Source organism: Hippocampus zosterae, chromosome 13 (genome assembly GCF_025434085.1).
Source record: "Hippocampus zosterae strain Florida chromosome 13, ASM2543408v3, whole genome shotgun sequence".
NCBI lineage: Eukaryota > Metazoa > Chordata > Actinopteri > Syngnathiformes > Syngnathidae > Hippocampus > Hippocampus zosterae.
In genome coordinates, this window is record NC_067463.1 from 20357213 (window position 1) to 20375043 (window position 17831).

The 17831-nt window shown below is 41.7% G+C and overlaps 1 protein-coding gene across 9 annotated transcripts in view; it reads left to right on the plus strand.

The window, feature by feature from the left end:
- The window catches only part of LOC127612901 (teneurin-3), a 205720-nt gene that overhangs the window by 117289 nt on the left and 70600 nt on the right, over window positions 1–17831 (plus strand). For all 9 annotated transcript variants that reach the window (XM_052083740.1, XM_052083741.1, XM_052083745.1 and 6 more), the window contains 7 exons: window positions 4430–4549; window positions 6136–6216; window positions 6332–6456; window positions 9003–9258; window positions 10483–10584; window positions 11525–11719; window positions 15924–16124. In XM_052083740.1, coding sequence (XP_051939700.1) covers window positions 4430–4549; window positions 6136–6216; window positions 6332–6456; window positions 9003–9258; window positions 10483–10584; window positions 11525–11719; window positions 15924–16124 — 1080 coding nt within the window. The remainder of the gene's footprint in view (window positions 1–4429; window positions 4550–6135; window positions 6217–6331; window positions 6457–9002; window positions 9259–10482; window positions 10585–11524; window positions 11720–15923; window positions 16125–17831) is intronic.

The following is a 17831-nucleotide window of genomic DNA, read 5'->3' on the forward strand; positions in this document are numbered from 1 at the left end:
TAGCCATGTTATTAACACAACAGGGAACCGTGTTAAACTGTAAAAAAAAACAAAAAAATAAAAACACAAAGCATAACATATCCCCTGTGAATTATGTTAGGCAGGGATCTATAACCAGTTACCTTAAACTTAACTCGACATACACTGTGTACCCCTCACTCACAAAATATAACAGAAACCTCATCTATCACGGGCAAAACGAAAAGAGATAATTAACATTTTTGAGAAAAAAAATACAGGATTTGATAAATAATTAGAGTATAGCCATGAATGTAAATAATAATAATTATGACCCCCCCTCGAAAAAAATGCAATCGAATGTACGTTCTGTGGTTGAAATTTAGAATGAGTGCCATTCATTTATCGCGTCTTCAGTGCATCGCAGATTTTTTCAAACATATTCATAAAAAAAATAATATTCATGTACCTGTACATGTAGTACAGTACTGTATATGTTGCTCTATGTGACTCGCTGTTGTTTTGCTGACTTTCGCAGCTTCTTGCGGACCGTTGGGGATTACTGTCCTTCTTTTGGTAGAAGAACCTTGCTGACAACAATGTTATGCAGGAGCCGGCCAATTGAATCGCCCAATTACAGCCCCTGAAACATCAGCCAGAATAATCAGCCAAATGTTTTTATCTTGATGTACTCACTGCTAGAAATCGCCATCAGCCTCATTAAAAAAAGTATAAAAAGTATATATATGGGCGGCCTGGTAGTCCAGTGGTTAGCACATCGGCTTCACAAAGCCGCTTGATCCTCACTAGGGTCGCGGGGGGTGCTGGAGCCTATCCCAGCTGTCTTCGGGCAGTAGGCGGGGGACACCCTGAATCGGTTGCCAGCCAATCGCAGGGCACACAGAAACGAACAACCATTCGCACTCACACTCACACCTAGGGACAATTTAGAGTGTTCAAACAGCCTGCCACGCATGTTTTTGGAATGTGGGAGGAAACCGGAGCACCCGGAGAAAACCCACGCAGGCCCGGGGAGAACATGCAAACTCCACACAGGGAGGCCGGAGCTGGAATCGAACCCGCTACCTCTGTACTGTGAAGCCGACGTGCTAACCACTGGACTACCGGGCCGCCCATAGTGTTTTATTTTTAGATTTATTTTTTTTTCGGGTGTTGTTGACACAACAGCCAGAATTCCTCCTGCTCCACTATATCAGAACTTGAGCTGTGCGAATTACTACAACAACAGTGTGCAGTTGGCTATCGAGCTGTTCTGAGAGCTCACGTATGGCTTTGTCTTGATTTAAATTCCTCATAATGAGGTCATGAGGAGGGAGAATCACTCAGTTCAAGAGCCATGCTGATGGGGAGCTGAAAATTGACAATAAAATCCGCTTCTGCATTGACCATTTTCCTCCAGATAGTTTGGTGAACCTTGGTTGGAGACAACAGGGCTTCCGTGGATAAACTGGGTCTTTTAAATGCAGGAAATCCAGCAGTCTCCCTTTTCAGCAGTCAAATTGTGTCCCCCACCAATGTGTCTCAGTTTGCTTGTGTGCCAATTTCATGATTATAGCCCACAGTAAGCTTTCAATTTGGACGCTAAGAGCTTCAGCTTCAAAATTGAAAGAATTGTGATTTTAAATCAAGTAGACGATGTATGGACTGCAAACTTTGGTGCTCGAATTTGATTGAGAGTTAACAGTTGAGAAAAGTGTGGTTTACTTGCTTACTTAAAGCCTTGTTTTATACACTTGGAAAATATGTTTCTGATTCAACTCTGGCTGGGTTGCTCACACTCTTCTCTGTGGGTCTTTAGAGGTGCTTGTATCATAAAATGCAGACGTTCTGAAATACGATCTTCAATCAAATCTGAACTTGATTTTTTTTTAATTCCATTTTTTTTTTCAAACAAAAAAATGACAAAAATACAGTTGTATCTCTAGGACAAATGTTTATCCATCATGAAATACAGAGAGGTGATAGACGGCCTAAATAATGTGGAAATCGTCCAAAATATTAATTTAACTGAATGTTGTGATCTCTTCGGTATGTGTGATGAGCAGAATAATGTTGCCTCGAGGAATTGCTATCAAGAAGCTTCACATGGATTTAACTCAAGTTCTAATTGGTTATCAATAAGATAAGATCAGATAAGAGGGGCGAACAAAGTGTTTCATTGCACAATATAAATGTTTCAGAAAAGAACGCTACACAGTTCAATATAAGTGCAATATAAAATATAGCATTAGCAATATATTTGTAGAATAAATATAATAGATTAGCAATAGCATAGAAAACACAGCATAAGGTTGCGGTGCTATTTACAATGGTTACAGCTTTTCACGTATTATTTTATTTATTCAGCAGCCTGACAGCAGTCGGTAGGAATCAGCAGCATTTCTTGCGTTTCCATATCGCCTGAATGCTTCATGACATGAGATCTAACCTACCCATTTGACGTCTTCTTTATGATCAAGCAACCATTATCAGTGATGATGCCCAATCCCTTGGGTAATAATCACAAAAGGGAAAAAAAATACCTTGTTTATTCTCTCTGCGGATCATTTCATGAGGACTTTAACACATCCAGCCAGCTCTGTTTGCTAATCTAATTAAATCAGTATACTGGCCACAATTTTCACGTGATGTTGCGGAAGGCGGATCAACCAAGAGTGGAAAAGAATCCGACCCGTCTCAAGGGAACTACTTTTGGAGCCGAAGCTGTGCGTAGAGTCACATCTAACTATCTCAATGAAACCTCTTGACATTGCACAATAGCTCAGGTTCCTTTCTTGCAGGGATGAGAGTGGCTAGTGATGAAAAAAATCTGAAAATCGGCCGGGGGTCCCAGAAATAACAGCAGACCCTACACCTCTCCCCCCCCCCCCCCCCTACAATTTTCTCAACGGATTTGGAACAATATAAAAAAGGTCAATTTTGACTGGAAAAAAGTGGAATTCTGCCAAAAAGCGGAAAAATCTCATCCCTGTTCTTACCCGGGAAGTAACAATCCGAGCTCTGTCTTCATAGACAGCGCAGATGCGCTCAAACTTAACAACTGGCACATCTTGTGATTTTTGTGCTGGTGTTTGGGGACTCTGACAGACGGAACTGCAAAACGGTGTTTTGGTGTACCAAGAGTGTTTCTTTTAACATGCCTCCGGCTCACCTGACAATTTGGTGGCTGAAAGTAGGTAAACTTCATGCCTCCTGCATGATCTCCATTCTGCTCGGGCCACGTCAAGGGCCATGTGCCTCTCGTGGGTCGACACTTCAATTGGCTGAGCCTGAAGTTGCATGTGTTCACACCCACAACGCCGCAATTCCCTTATTTTGAAAGCCGCCACTCTGCGTGCATCTGGTGTACACTTGGTGTAGTCTGCGCCTTTGCACAGTTAGACCTTGTGCTGGGCACAAATATAGAGCCCTCAATACCCAGGGATCGCACAACAAAGGTCTCTGCCCTCAGTCACCCCCAGTCACCCTGCACACTGCTTGTCTGTTACCGCACCTAGAAAACGTTTGCTGTTTTTAGGATCAAGGGGTCAAAGAAACCCCTCCACCACGATATGGTGATGGAAAGGTCATTCTGCAAAAGGTTCATGGAATATGGAGGGATTTGGGGATTCTTGTACAGGGATCTAATGGCAAAAAAATTAAAATGACAAACAAACTAGAGGGACTGACAAGTTGGGATACTGGCATGTTGCTATACTGGTACATTGGGATGGAATTTAAAATATATATATAATGTATGTATTTTATATAACGCCATAGTAATCTCCAATACATGTTTTTTTTTAGTTTTTCAATGACTGATATGTGTGCAAATTAAAAAAAAATATTTGACATGTGTTTTGACCCTCATCTGTGTTCCCTTTTTTGGATTTGGATCATGGCATGTCAGCAATCTTTGTCAACTGTGGGCCTCTTTGATAGTCATTTGTGAGTAAGGGATACACAAATAAGACACATTTCGCTAAATTTACTCTTGCATTTTCTGTAGCTTTTAACTTTAATTGGAAACAGACACAAATCCATGTGCAGTAATCCCTCATACATAATCAGATCTCTCTGTCACTGCTCTTATTTTGTACAAAAACACAATTTTTTTTTCAGTATGAGCTTTTTTTTTTCTTCCCCCAGGCGCAGTATCGTGTGTTGATGATTCTATTGTGCTCAGCCACTTGACCAAATAAAATTTAGAAAAGTCAACACGTCATGTTTTTTTCAGAGTACTGTGAAGATAGAAAGGTGTGCTGATATAAATGTCACCTTCTTGCAATGTGCGTCTTTTTTCTGGTAACCGAGACTGATAAAACTTCTGCACTGATTCATGCTTTTTTTTCCCCCTTTGCCTTACCCCTTCCATATTTTCAATCTCCCCACAATTGCTTGCTTTTCATTTTCCGGTTCACTCACTCCTGCGCTTGTCTGTCATTTTCTCACTTTCCTCATCTTGCTGCAGCGATGCACCTGTTTGGTCTGAACTGGCAGCTCCAGGAGAGTGAGGGATATGGAGCGTTTGAAAATGGAGGTGTGGGAAGAGATACGACTCCTAACACCTTTATGGTATCCACAGACAATGGTGAGTCTCTCTTAAAAAAAAACAAAAAACAAAAAAAAATTACTTTGCAAATTGGTTTCATCAATTCAAACACAAATCTGAACAAATGGCTTTGTTTTGTTTTTGTTTTTGTTTTTTGAAATAATTGTCATGGCAATGACTCCTTTTGACTACAGCCTCTACTTATGAAATTAATTGGTTCCGGAAGAAATTTCTTCACAAGAAAATTTTGTAACTAGAGAGGCAGTTTCCATGTAAATGCCCTGCAGACCAGTACCGGTCCGCGGACCGGTGGTTGGGGACCCCTGGACCAGAGGCAATATTGTCCTGTTCAGGTGTTTCGTAATTTGAAAATTTCAAATGAAGAGACATTCGTAAGTAGAGGTACCGCTGTATATAGTTGCATTTAGCTCATTAAAGAAAATCTAACCTGTTTGTTGTTCACATCATGGGAACGAGGGAGTGAGCAATATATTCTGTCACCATAAAAGTGGTCGAAACAAGACATTTATTGGATCTTGTAAAAGCAAAAGTTACCTTGGCTGTCGTATTTATCGTGTGTGTGCCTGTCGGTTTGATTTATCGAGATTTATTCATTTATTTATTTTAATGAAAAGCCCATTAATAAACACACTCAAAACAAATAATCCCGCCAAATCGCAAAATGTGTTTTGTGTTGCAGGTTAAATTTATGTAACGGCCAGTCTGGACTGGGATAAGTGTGCGGCACATATTTCACTGAATGTCGGTTTATTCCCAAGATGTTGTAATTGTTAAAATGTAATTGCTAAATGCTTCCCCTTCAAAACTGAGATTGTTTCTTATCCTCTATCCATATAAAACTGTACATGAGGCACATAGTTATCAATGTACGCACGAGTCAATAAGTGTGACAACTGTGGTTCTACCATTGAGTCAACTGTAAGCGAATGGGTTTTCTCTCACAAGGTATTCCCATCGACTCAAATACCGTATGGCCATCAATTTTCCTCATCAAATCCAAAAGTCGCGTTAGGCCAGGGTGTGGAGATCACAGACTAACATCCATCCATCCATCCATCATCTACCGCTTATCTGGGGCCGGGTCGCGGGGGCAACAGCTTTAGCAGGAAAGCCCAGACTTCCCTCTCCCTAGCTACTTCTTCCAGCTCTCCCCGGGGGATCCCGAGTCGTTCCCAGGCAAGCTGGGTGACATAGTCTCTCCAGCGTGTCCTGGGTCTTCCTCGGGGTCTCCTCCCGGTGGGACATGCCCGGAACACCTCACCGGGGAGGCGCTCAGGAGGCATCCGAATCAGATGCCCAAGCCACCTCATCTGGCTCCTCTCGATGTGGAGGAGAAGCGGCTCGACTCTGAGCCCCTCCCGGATGACCGAGCTTCTCACCTTATCTCTAAGGGAGAGCCCGGACACCCTGCGGAGAAAACTCATTTCGGCCGCTTGTAACCGGGATCTCGTTCTTTCGGTCACAGACTAACTTGTGGTTGAATTTCTCACTGTGATATCACGATCAAAATGTTAAAGTTATACTGCACATTGTGACCCTTACCTCGTGGATACTGTCAGTCCAAAGTGATGCTTGTATAAGGATGTTTGTTTGCTTCTCTGCAGGTAAAATTCTTCTCGAAAATAACACGGTAGACACAGGAAAGGTGGATGTGGGTCGAAGAGCAATTCAAGATGTCCCACCAGGTTAATTACTCACTCACATGCACTCAAACAGCCTGTGTCAGTGCCGTGCACCCACATCACTGTGAGACATTGATCCAGACGTTCATGCTTTATTATTCTTTTGCTCTCTTCCAAGGTGTGTTTTGGAGGTCACAGCTTTACATTGACCAACCACAGTTCCTGAAATTTAACATCTCAGTGCAGAGAGATGCTCTTGTTGGAGTGTACGGGCGCAAAGGATTACCACCCTCACACACGCAGGTACGACCAGTTCAAGAGTTTTCTTTTCATTACACCAAGAGCAAAAGAAACACAAAAAAAACGTACAAGGTTATGTGACTCTTCTTTGAGACTTTCAGCCTTTAGTGAACAGAAAGTGTTGACTAATTCTGCATTCTCATTTACCCAACCCAGATGCCCTTTGGTAACTTTGGGAGTTGATCTTGGTCAAGTGCTTTATGGATTCTTTGTTCATAATGAGCAGATAAGCCTCTTACAATCCAAGACATTTCATTAATCACCACAATTACATCTCTTTGTGGTGAATCCCATCTTCTGTAAAGAAACTAATCCACTTATCTGGAAAAGACACATTCTTGCAACGCTATCCCTATCACACAGCCCAATGTTAGCACTTAAGATAATAGACGAGGATGTGTGTGTCCTTGTCATAATCACTCTCATCGATTCTTTAATTTAGATTTTTTTTTTTTTACCTACCCTTAACGAGAAGAAAATACATTTGTGTATATGTGCAACTCAATATCTGTCTATAATGCTAGATCTGTGTTAATAACTTGATGTAAGATTCCAATGTCATTGAAATAGGGCACAGCCCATCAATAACAAGTAGATGGATCATTAAAGTAATTGAGATATGTTTCAACAAAGCTGTGATCAGATGAAACCGTGACGTTTCCCTGGCCAACTAAGGAATGCTTATTACGCCACACCACACACTGCTAAATATTTTTGAACCTCAGTAGCAAAAAAAGACATTTGACCACTCACCCCCGCACGTTGGACGATTTGATATCTTGATGCTATAATATGGGGCGGCCCGGTAGTCCAGTGGTTAGCACGTCGGCTTCACAGTGCAGAGGTACCGGGTTCGATTCCAGCTCCGGCCTCCCTGTGTGGAGTTTGCATGTTCTCCCCGGGCCTGCGTGGGTTTTCTCCGGGTGCTCCGGTTTCCTCCCACTTTCCAAAAACATGCATGGCAGGCTGATTGAACACTCTAAATTGTCCCTAGGTGTGAGTGCGAGTGCGAATGGTTGTTCGTCTCTGTGTGCCCTGCGATTGGCTGGCAACAGATTCAGGGTGTCCCCCGCCTACTGCCCGGAGACAGCTGGGATAGGCTCCAGCACCCCCCGCGACCCTAGTGAGGATCAAGCGTCTCGGAAGATGAATGAATGAATGCTATAATATACTAGAGCTGCGTGAGCCTGTAGCAGGTTGAAGGCTCCCCAAATAATACATTATGTTGTATGGAGTACCACTTTTTTAAATCTGTAAAAAAATAGAATGTCAGTCAAGGGAGACACAGGTTGCTACGTCATGTTCCGGATATTTGAAAGAAATAAAAGGCATGGGTCACATTGTTCAGAGCAAAAAAAACAAACAAACAAACAAACAAACAAACAAAAAACTGGTAGATAATTGCAATTTGTTTGACGATACGTTGCTTCTGCGGGCGATTCCGATGGTTTGACAAATGGGCTGTGTAAGCTAGCAGCAGAGTCCGGAGTTAGCTCAAAAGCTAACAACTTCAACCTTACCTCGAACGCTGCTAGTTTTAATCGATTCATATCAATGGCGAAAAACAATAGCCGCAGCACAAAGTGAAGCTTAATTCACTGGCAGAATATGATATCAATTAATGAGCAGACAACAACTGTGTACCAACAACAACTGTATCTATTAGGGAACAACAAATACAACGACGCTGCACTGTGTTGTTATTCTGTCAAGTGTCATAATTTATACAAAACGGCCACAGCTTGGTGAAGCATAGCTAATGGTGAGTGACATTTTTAATCCCAGCTAAGTAGATTTGGTTACATCATCAAACCCACTTCCTCCTTCGCAACTGACAAATACCTGCTGAGTAACATGCACAATAGCGATTTCATGTTTTGCCATTGTGTCTCAGAACTTGTTATTGTAAAAAGAACACCATGCGCTGCAATGAAAAAACTCAAAAAAAATGAGTGCGACACTGTAAAAAGCAATCGTTGATAAGAAAGGTCACGTCAGGAGATTGGCAATGTTCTGGATATTTCAAGCGGTTGAAATGTGTTGTGATGGTTATTTTTTTTTCATTTTCTGGTTTGATATTTCTTTCTGGAACTTGTCAACATTTTTTTTTTCATGTCGCAAATTTTGTCTGTTCTGGTTTGGTAATAAAAATAATTTGCACTATGCATGCATTTTTATATGTTGATATGTGGAACTTGCTTAATAGGAACAGATTCATTGCAGTTGTGGACAAAATATTTTGCACATTTTGGTTCAACAAATGTTTATTTGATTTCTACAGAGACCGGTGTGTTTATTTGACTTTGCACAGTTGTGTTGCCCTCTTTTCAAATGTTAACATCTCTAGCATTCATTAATTTCTTTTTTCTTGACAATATCTCAGTAATACTGCACCATTTTTGATATCCTTGTTTCCCAAGTTCTTATTGATATGTTGGAAAGAGTGAGCTTAAAGTTAATATTGTATTGTATTGTTGAAAAAATGTGTGATTGGAAAATAAAAGTTAATGAAATTTGCTTACATTGGTGGTGTCACACTTGTCTTCCAGTATGACTTTGTGGAGCTGCTTGATGGAAGTCGACTAATTTCCAAAGACAAGCGATCCACGAGTGACACAGACATGACACGTGTACACTCGCTTGGTGCTTTTGAAAAGGACCCCGGAGGAGAGATCCGTCACAGACGATCGGTGAACACACACGAGGCTGGCTTCATCCAGTATCTGGACACAGGCATTTGGCATTTGGCGTTTTACAACGATGGACGCAATACAGAACAAATGTCTTACAATACTATCCTCATCGGTAAGTCTTTGCTCGACGTAATCTCATGTTCCACATAAAATGGTCAACACATTCAAATGTACTTAGGTAGGGTATTTAAACCTTTCATGCACCAATAATGATAACCTGTAACCTGATAACATGATAAACTGTCCACTGTAGTGACCGTTGTCCCTGAAATACAATACAATACAATACAATACAATACAATACAATACAATACAATACAATACAATACAATACAATACAATACATGCTGATTTATATAGCGCTTTCACAACAGCGGCAGCTGTAACAAAGCGCTTTACAAAACAGTTAACATAAAGTAAAATAATAAACACAACACATAACATAAAACACGGACAGTCGTACAGTCCTAACCACTTTTCCATCACACGCTTTGTTGTTTGAAGCAGTTTGAGATGAAAGAGGAGAGAATCAAAGTGTCCTTTAACCAGTGTATCAGAGACGTCATGCTCAAAATGTGCACACGTCGGCTACAAGCTAAGTTTCAAAGTCAACAAGAAGCTGTAGCATCCATTGACGAAAAAAGAGATTGGTTCACTTCTCCTGTCCCATGGAAATCCATTTCGATTCCAAGCTGCGACTCACGGTTCCAAATACGCATCAGCGCTCTTCGCCAACGCTCCTCTCTCCTCATCCTCAACTTCAGCGGCCATCCATCCAGCCGCACCAACGCCAACTGTCCAACAGTTAAAGTTAAAGTTAAAGGGTTAAAAAAATGAAAAGATATTTGCTGGTGCGCGCATGCCAAAGGAACTACAGTATATTCGGTGTAAACCCAAACCACAAGGCCAAAAGGAATCATTTGGAGAATAAGATACTTTAAACAGCAACAACAGCAAAAAAAAATAAATAAATATATATATATATATATATATATATATATATATATATATATATATATATATATATATATATATATATATAGTTTGCATCTCATAAAAGACCAAAATGCATACTACAGTTGATTTTATAAAATACTGGTGTTGTCTGTGATGCGCAATGGAGAGACAAAAACGGTGTTTGAAGGCGAGAATGAGAAGGAAGCAGGATAATTGGGTGTAAGAATCTGTTGATTGGACTGACTCGCTGTAACTATAGCAACCGGAGCAGACGGCTCTTTCAGTGTGTGTTTTAGTTCTCCCGATATATAGTTCCATATCCTGCCTACCCAATTAACTTGCAACCTTGCCACCACCTCTTTGCTTCTGTCTACATCAGAGTCGATTATGGAGTGTCCCCAGAATTGTCATGGAAACGGAGATTGTCTCTCAGGAATATGCCATTGTTTTCCCGGATTTCTGGGGCCTGACTGCTCTCGAGGTACGCACACACAGTCTGCCTCCCATATGGAAGGTAATTGCTGCGAGTCGTGAGTGTGACCTGGACATGCTGAATGAATGCCATTGAATACTGTTAAATTTGACCGTGGAGTCAAAGCCATATTTCTTGACAAGCCTTGACATCTGCCGGGCCACTGCCACAAACCCCCCACAACACTTCAGTGGCTCCACTGCAACACCTCCCACACCCCCAACCCACTCTCCTACTACACCCCAAGCTCATATCTATACAGTATATGCTGTATCTATGGAAGCAAGTAACTGTGAATTGTTCGAAATACACCCGCCTCACAATGTATGCAGGTGAAATGTTTTTTTTTTTTTTAAATTCCGGCCTCATGTTTTACAATAAAATGAATACATTTTACAGTCCTCTCTGTTACATATGGACTTTCTACAAAGATTCAATGTAGTAGCTTCATTAACTTAAAAACATTACTGTTACTATTGTAGCTTTAGCTTGTATTGGAGTAAAGAACTGGACATCACTGACCCTGTTCATTTACTGCAAACAGCCCCCAGTACAATAACAGGCATATTGTTAAAATAATTCCTCTCAGAAAGTAGAAAAACAAACAGAGACTTATTATGGTAATGGCAAATTTAAACAGCTGCTGCTGCATCTTATTAGATTGTGCACTTGGTAGGTGGCTCCTATATTTCTGGCCAGTATGTGGATGTCTGAACACGTGGGGTTGCCTCGCATACAAATCAAATGTAGATGATGTTCTGTTTGCCCCTGTGCATTATCGTTGCGGTGTGTTATTTATGTTAAAAACAGAAAAGTAAGCAAGTCTACACTGTGGTGTCACCCACTGCTGTAGTCGGAATACAACCACAAATTTATGAACTTCATTGTTCTCTCTGAGAGAGTTGGACATTTACATTTCCAAAGTGATTTACACTTATGTCCTGTACAGCTTCCTGTCCCGTGCTGTGCAGTGGGAATGGCCAGTATTCCCGCGGACGCTGCCAGTGCTACAGCGGGTGGAAGGGCACAGAGTGTGACGTGCCCTACAACCAATGTATTGACATCCATTGTGGGGGACATGGCATTTGCATTATGGGCGCCTGCATCTGCAACACCGGTTATCAGGGAGACAACTGTGAAGAGGGTAAATATGCAATACACAGCAATTCGAGACTGACTCTCAAATAATTTATAATGGAAAATTAAAAAACTGTGCTAGGGTGAAAGTGTCCACTTCAGAAAGAAAGAAAGAGAAAGAAAAACCTTTATTAGTCTCACAATGGAGAAATTCCCAATTCACAGCAGCAAAGTTATGAAAGCAAGAAGTAGAACAACAAAATATAGGAGCTGCTGGAAAGGCAGCCACTCTCGCAGCGCCATTTTGAAGTCAAAATAACTAAAATAACACAAGACAACACATAGGACACAGACAGTCGTTCAATCTTCACCAATTTTCTGCATACACTTTGTTGTCTGAAGCAGTTCTAGATGAAAGAGGAGAGGATCAAAGTGTCCTTTTTCCAGTGGATCAGAGACGTCATGCTGAAAATGTGCACACGTCTGCTACAAGCTAAGTTTTGAAAGCAAACACAAAGCTGTAGCGTCCAATGACGAAAAGAGATTAGTTCACTTCTCCTGTCCCACGTAATCCGCTTCAAACTCCAAGCCGCGACTCTCAGCTCCAAAGCCGCATCGGCACTCCGCGCCCGGTGTTTTCAGTGACGTTTCAACGTTGAGTGTCACACCTGTGTAAAAATAGCGTAACCACTTTGAACATTATGATCGAAAAACAACTATCATGACTCCTCCCACCCTCTATCCACTCTTAATTATCACACAAATGTCAAAACATATTAACCACTTCCAGGGAGTAAAAGCTTTAATTTTCAAAAGAAGTAATTACCTTTGTGTGGATAACGGAGTTCTTACAGATTTGCCTTATCTTTACATATATGGTATGTTTCCAAAGCCTGGCCCTTCTTCTCGAATAAGTGTCACAAAAGCTGCAAACTGACAAATAAAAAAAAAATTTAAAAATGTTTTTTGAAAGATGCTATTAAAAAAAAACCCTTCCTAACAAACAGATGAACAACCATCCACCGATCGTGTATAACATTGATAACACATGAGTAGTCATTATCAAGCACAGTTTACATGTTACACATTCAAGCTTATCAAGTGGACTTTCAGATTGCGGCTGTCATTCCCTTTGAGAAGTATTTCACACATATCAACCAGTTCTACGATAAGGCATTTTTCTGTGACAGAGTCATTATCAGATGGATACATTTAGACTGCACAACAGATTGACACTTTTATCTTCTTTCGTTTTCTCCCGCATTCACGAGTGGTGGGATTTCACCAAAAAATGTTCTTTGTTGATTTTAGCTGCAACTTCTTAAGCCTGCTTTTACAGCATCCATTTGCTCATATATTCGACACAATACAATACATGCTGATTTATATAGCGCTTTCACGACAACTGCAGCTTTAACAAAGCGCTTAACAAAACAGTTAACATAAAGTAAAATAATAAACACAACACATAAAACACGCACAGTCGTGCAATCCTAACTACTTCTCCCTCATCCACTTTATTGTTTAAAGCAGTTTGAGATGAAAGAGGAGAGAATCAAAGTGTCCTTTCAGCAGCGGATAGCGGACGTCACGCTCAAAATGTGCACACGTCGGCTACAAGCTAAGTCAACAAGAAGTTGTAGCACCCAATGATGAAAAAAAAAAGATTGGTTCACTTTCCTGTCTCATGTAAATCCATTTCAATTCCAAGCGACGATTCTCAGTTCATATATCCATCCATCCATCCATCCATCATCTACCGCTTATCCGGGGCCGGGTCGCGGGGGCAACAGCTTTAGCAGGGAAGCCCAGACTTCCCTCTCCCTAGCTACTTCTTCCAGCTCTCCCCGGGGGATCCCGAGTCGTTCCCAGGCAAGCTGGGTGACATAGTCTCTCCAGCGTGTCCTGGGTCTTCCTCGGGGTCTCCTCCCGGTGGGACATGACCGGAACACCTCACCGGGGAGGCGCTCAGGAGGCATCCGAATCAGATGCCCAAGCCACCTCATCAGTTCATATATGAACTAAAAAAGTAGAACACACCTTGCCAAGTTAACTGGATGAGTGAGTTGAGCAAAAACTGTCAAAAGAGGAGAACTGTCAAAATCATCACACAGCCAATACAAAGTAAATACAAAATCCCTGTTAGCTAAGTATGTCTTAAGTACATTGGGGGAGGATGCACTGGGACACATCATCAGTGACGTGCCTGAGATCATCGGGTGTTTCGGGTCTTTCAACATCATACCCACTTACTCAGGTGACCCAGCCAGGGTTGATCAGACCCACGGCTTGTGTCCCAGTAGAATTGGCCCACGGATGGTTCCTCTAGAGTGGGCACCTTGCACAGTGAGCAGCCAACAAAATCCCCGACGCCCCACTTCAATGGGCTCACAGCGTGCCTTCCAGCCTCCTCTTTGGCATTGCTCCAGTAGCTTCCCCTCATTCGCCTCCTCTATGCGATCCTTCCAAGGACCTGTCAGTTCTATCAATAGCACCTGCCTTGAAGATACTGACCTTATTTGTGGGTGCTTTCGGAAATATGCCCCTAAGTGCACCATTGCTTCATGCTGAACATTCAGAACGTCATAGTGTTGCTCAAATATGCCGTTTGATTATTCAGAGTGTCCCAAAAAAATGTCGGAGTCCAGTACAAGTCAAGTCAAGTCAACAGTATTTATAGAGCACTTTCAAACAGCCATCGCTGCATACAAAGTGCTGTACATGGAGCCATTTAACAGTAAGACGAATCGGTAATAAAGGCGGTAGAAAGCACCAAGCAGTAAAATCAAGAACAAATCTCAAAGAGGAGGATCTTCAGGCTACTGCTTTGTGTACAACATCGGCTAAGTTCTGAAAAGAATGGGAAGCAGTTACACGGTGCCTGACCAAACCAACACACTCAAGTGTTGTTGGGGCGTCAGAGTAAATATCTGAACAAGCAAAAGAGTTCCGAATAGACATAACTTCTGCTTCTCACTGGTTGGGCGATATGTAAATAAATATTCTATCATGATGTAGAACGTATTAGATCATGATTGTGATATAGCCCATTATATTTTCAGTTATTCTAAAAAAATTATAAGACACACTAGTGATGAGAAAATGATGCTTCAAATTAGCTTCATGAACCAGTTGTTGAGTATTATTTTTTTTTACTCCTCTAGATGGTACCGTTGGTATAAATAAATGATGTTTAAGAAATGGTAAGTCGGTGAACTTTCAGACAAAGGTTGAGTGCAGTTATTTGTTAACACAACCATTGGTCACCAGATCGCCTGTGATATTCAAACTGTTTTATTTGTCTGTCGGAGGAGCCCGTCTTCTGCACTCAAAGAAAGTTGTATGTCGAAAAAAAGCATCCGAGACACGCGAGGCAACACAATATTTCATGTTCGATCGCAACCTAGCACAAGTCACCGGACCAGCCAAACTAACAAAAAGTGTGGTTTGTAGACCAAAAAATATGGTACGCTTTAAATTAAAACTGTATATGAAATTAATTGACCGACCTAAACAAAGAACATTTCTCTTCAGTTATAGTTTGTTTTACTTTTATTTTTTAACATGATGTAATATACATGTTTTTATTTTGTTCTGGGAACAAAAATGTGTGGGTTTTTTTTTTTCAGTTTTAGTTTTTGGGCAGGGTGTGGGGGGCAAATTTCATTAACTATAATAACCTTGATCTACTCAGAGATAGTTTATGTACCGGGACAATTGTCAACAAAGACTTGGGTACTAGTTGTTTTAAACATGCACACATTGTTCACACTCAGCAGAGACCATAACTAGATTAGTTTCAGATTAATCCAATCCTCTGTTTTGTTAATCCTTTTTGACCGAAATGGGCTGAAAGAGGAAAATCTCCCGAAAAATAAAAAATAAATTGTGAATTTCTGTGACTGTGTGTACATTTAATCCTATTTACTAATACTCTGTCTGCAATTGATGTTAAATATAGCATGTAGGATTTCTACGAAAAATCTGACAAATGACATTGAAAAAAAAATCATGGATATCTATGAGGTGAGACACACATTGCCACCTACAGGTGATTTTCATATCTACTGAAATGTGTTTGTTGATAGACGAATTGCTTGGCATTACAGTTCATTTCATGCAGCAATACGCAACTGATATTTCAGTTCATCTTCTGTGTGCAGTTTATAATGTGTATAATGTGCCTTTTTATTGCTCGGGCAATTTTATGAAACATTTGGAGTCATGCTTAAACTTCTTTTGAAGTGTATTCTTTATTTGCTTGCCTCCAGTGGATTGCATCGATCCCAGTTGTTCAGCCCATGGGGTGTGTATTCATGGCGAGTGTCACTGTCAACCGGGCTGGGGTGGAGCCAGCTGTGAAATTGCCAAGGCTATGTGTCCAGACCAGTGCTCAGGTCATGGCACATACAACACAGAAACCAGCACCTGTACCTGTGACCAGAATTGGACTGGGCCAGATTGCTCCTTAGGTGCGTATCATGTCAAACAATGGTTGTAAGTATAAGTGTGTGTCTAAATGGCTTAAAGTATGTGGTTACACACATAGTAATGTGGTTATCAGAATTAATTGGCTCATATAAAGAGTGATATCAGAAAACAAATGCTTAGCAATTACACAGCAGATTACTCTTTGGAATGTGTTTACCCAAAGATTAAAAATAAGCAAAAACTAGTTTTACGGTGAATGAAAGTGTGTATTCTAATATTTAGTCTAAGTAGTTTCAAATTCAGGTATGCTATACTGTGACAGGGCGGCCCGGTAGTCCAATGGTTAGCACGTCGGCTTCACAGTGCAGAGGTACCGGGTTTGATTCCAGCTCCGTCCTCCCTGTGTGGAGTTTGCATGTTCTCCCCGGGCCTGTGTGGGTTTTCTCCGGGTGCTCCGGTTTCTTCCCACATTCCAAAAAACATGCGTGGCAGGCTGATTGAACACTCTAAATTGTCCCTAGGTGTGAGTGTGAGCGTGGATGGTTGTTCGTTTCTGTGTGCCCTGCGATTGGCTGGCAACCGATTCAGGGTGTCCCCCGCCTACTGCCCGAAGACAGCTGGGATAGGCTCCAGCGACCCTAGTGAGGATCAAGCGGCTCGGAAGATGAATGAATGAATAAACTGTGACAACATTCACATGCATCAAAACCAAGCTCACCTGACATCAGCGAGTACAACTTGTAAAATGAAAGCTTGGGGCACATACACAGCATAAAATTTCCATCCATTCATTTTCTGTTCCGCTGAAGCATGGAGGGGAAATCACACATAGGTGCACCATCGGGGGTGCAAGGCGGTCTCCAATTTTCACTTAAAGTGGCCGACAACATCATCGGCAAGGGAGATCTTTCAGTTTATACTGTACAATTACACTTTGTGCGCACCACTCTCATCTCTGGGACCCCACCGAGTCAATTTCTGCTTCGGCAATGTCAAGCACTGGTGCGCTTCCACCGCCCTGAATTTAATAGGAATAAAGGGGAGCGCGTTTTGATTGTCTGTGAGCCGACTCGTTCCATCCTACAATGGCTCACAATGGCACAAATGCCCCCTACCGACCAATTCTAGCTGTACAAAGTCTAGGGAAATACCAAAAGAAGGAAAACTCCACCCATGTGCACCGTTAGGTCGTGCTTTGCACTACACCTACGCTCAGCACAAAACCAGGGACCATCTTTTATTGGTAACGTCATTGGAAAAAAAATCATAATATCCCCAAAGGAAATCTATAGAAAATGACCTAAGACCATCAATCCATCCATCCATTTTCTCATTGGCTTTATCTTCACAAGGTTCACGGGGCATGCTGGAGCCTATCCCAGGTGTCTTTGGGCACTAGGCGGGGGGATACCCTGAACTGGTTGCCAGCCAATCGCAGGGCACACATAGACGAACAACCATCTGTGCTCACAATCCCAACTAGGGACAATTTAGAGCAGTGGTCCCCAACCACCAGTCCGCGGACCGGTACCGGGCTGCACAGAGGCAGACCTGCGAGCTGCGAGCAAATTCACTCTATCGGACATTGCAGAAATATGCGCAACTCTAGCCAATTGCAGTCGCTTTGAACATTGATTTGCCACTTGGAATAAACAGAATCCGCCAATAAATGAAAGAAGACCCAGTACAGAGAAAGTACTAGGACCAAAATGACCAAATGTACAGCTATACGTACAGCTGAGAGGCAG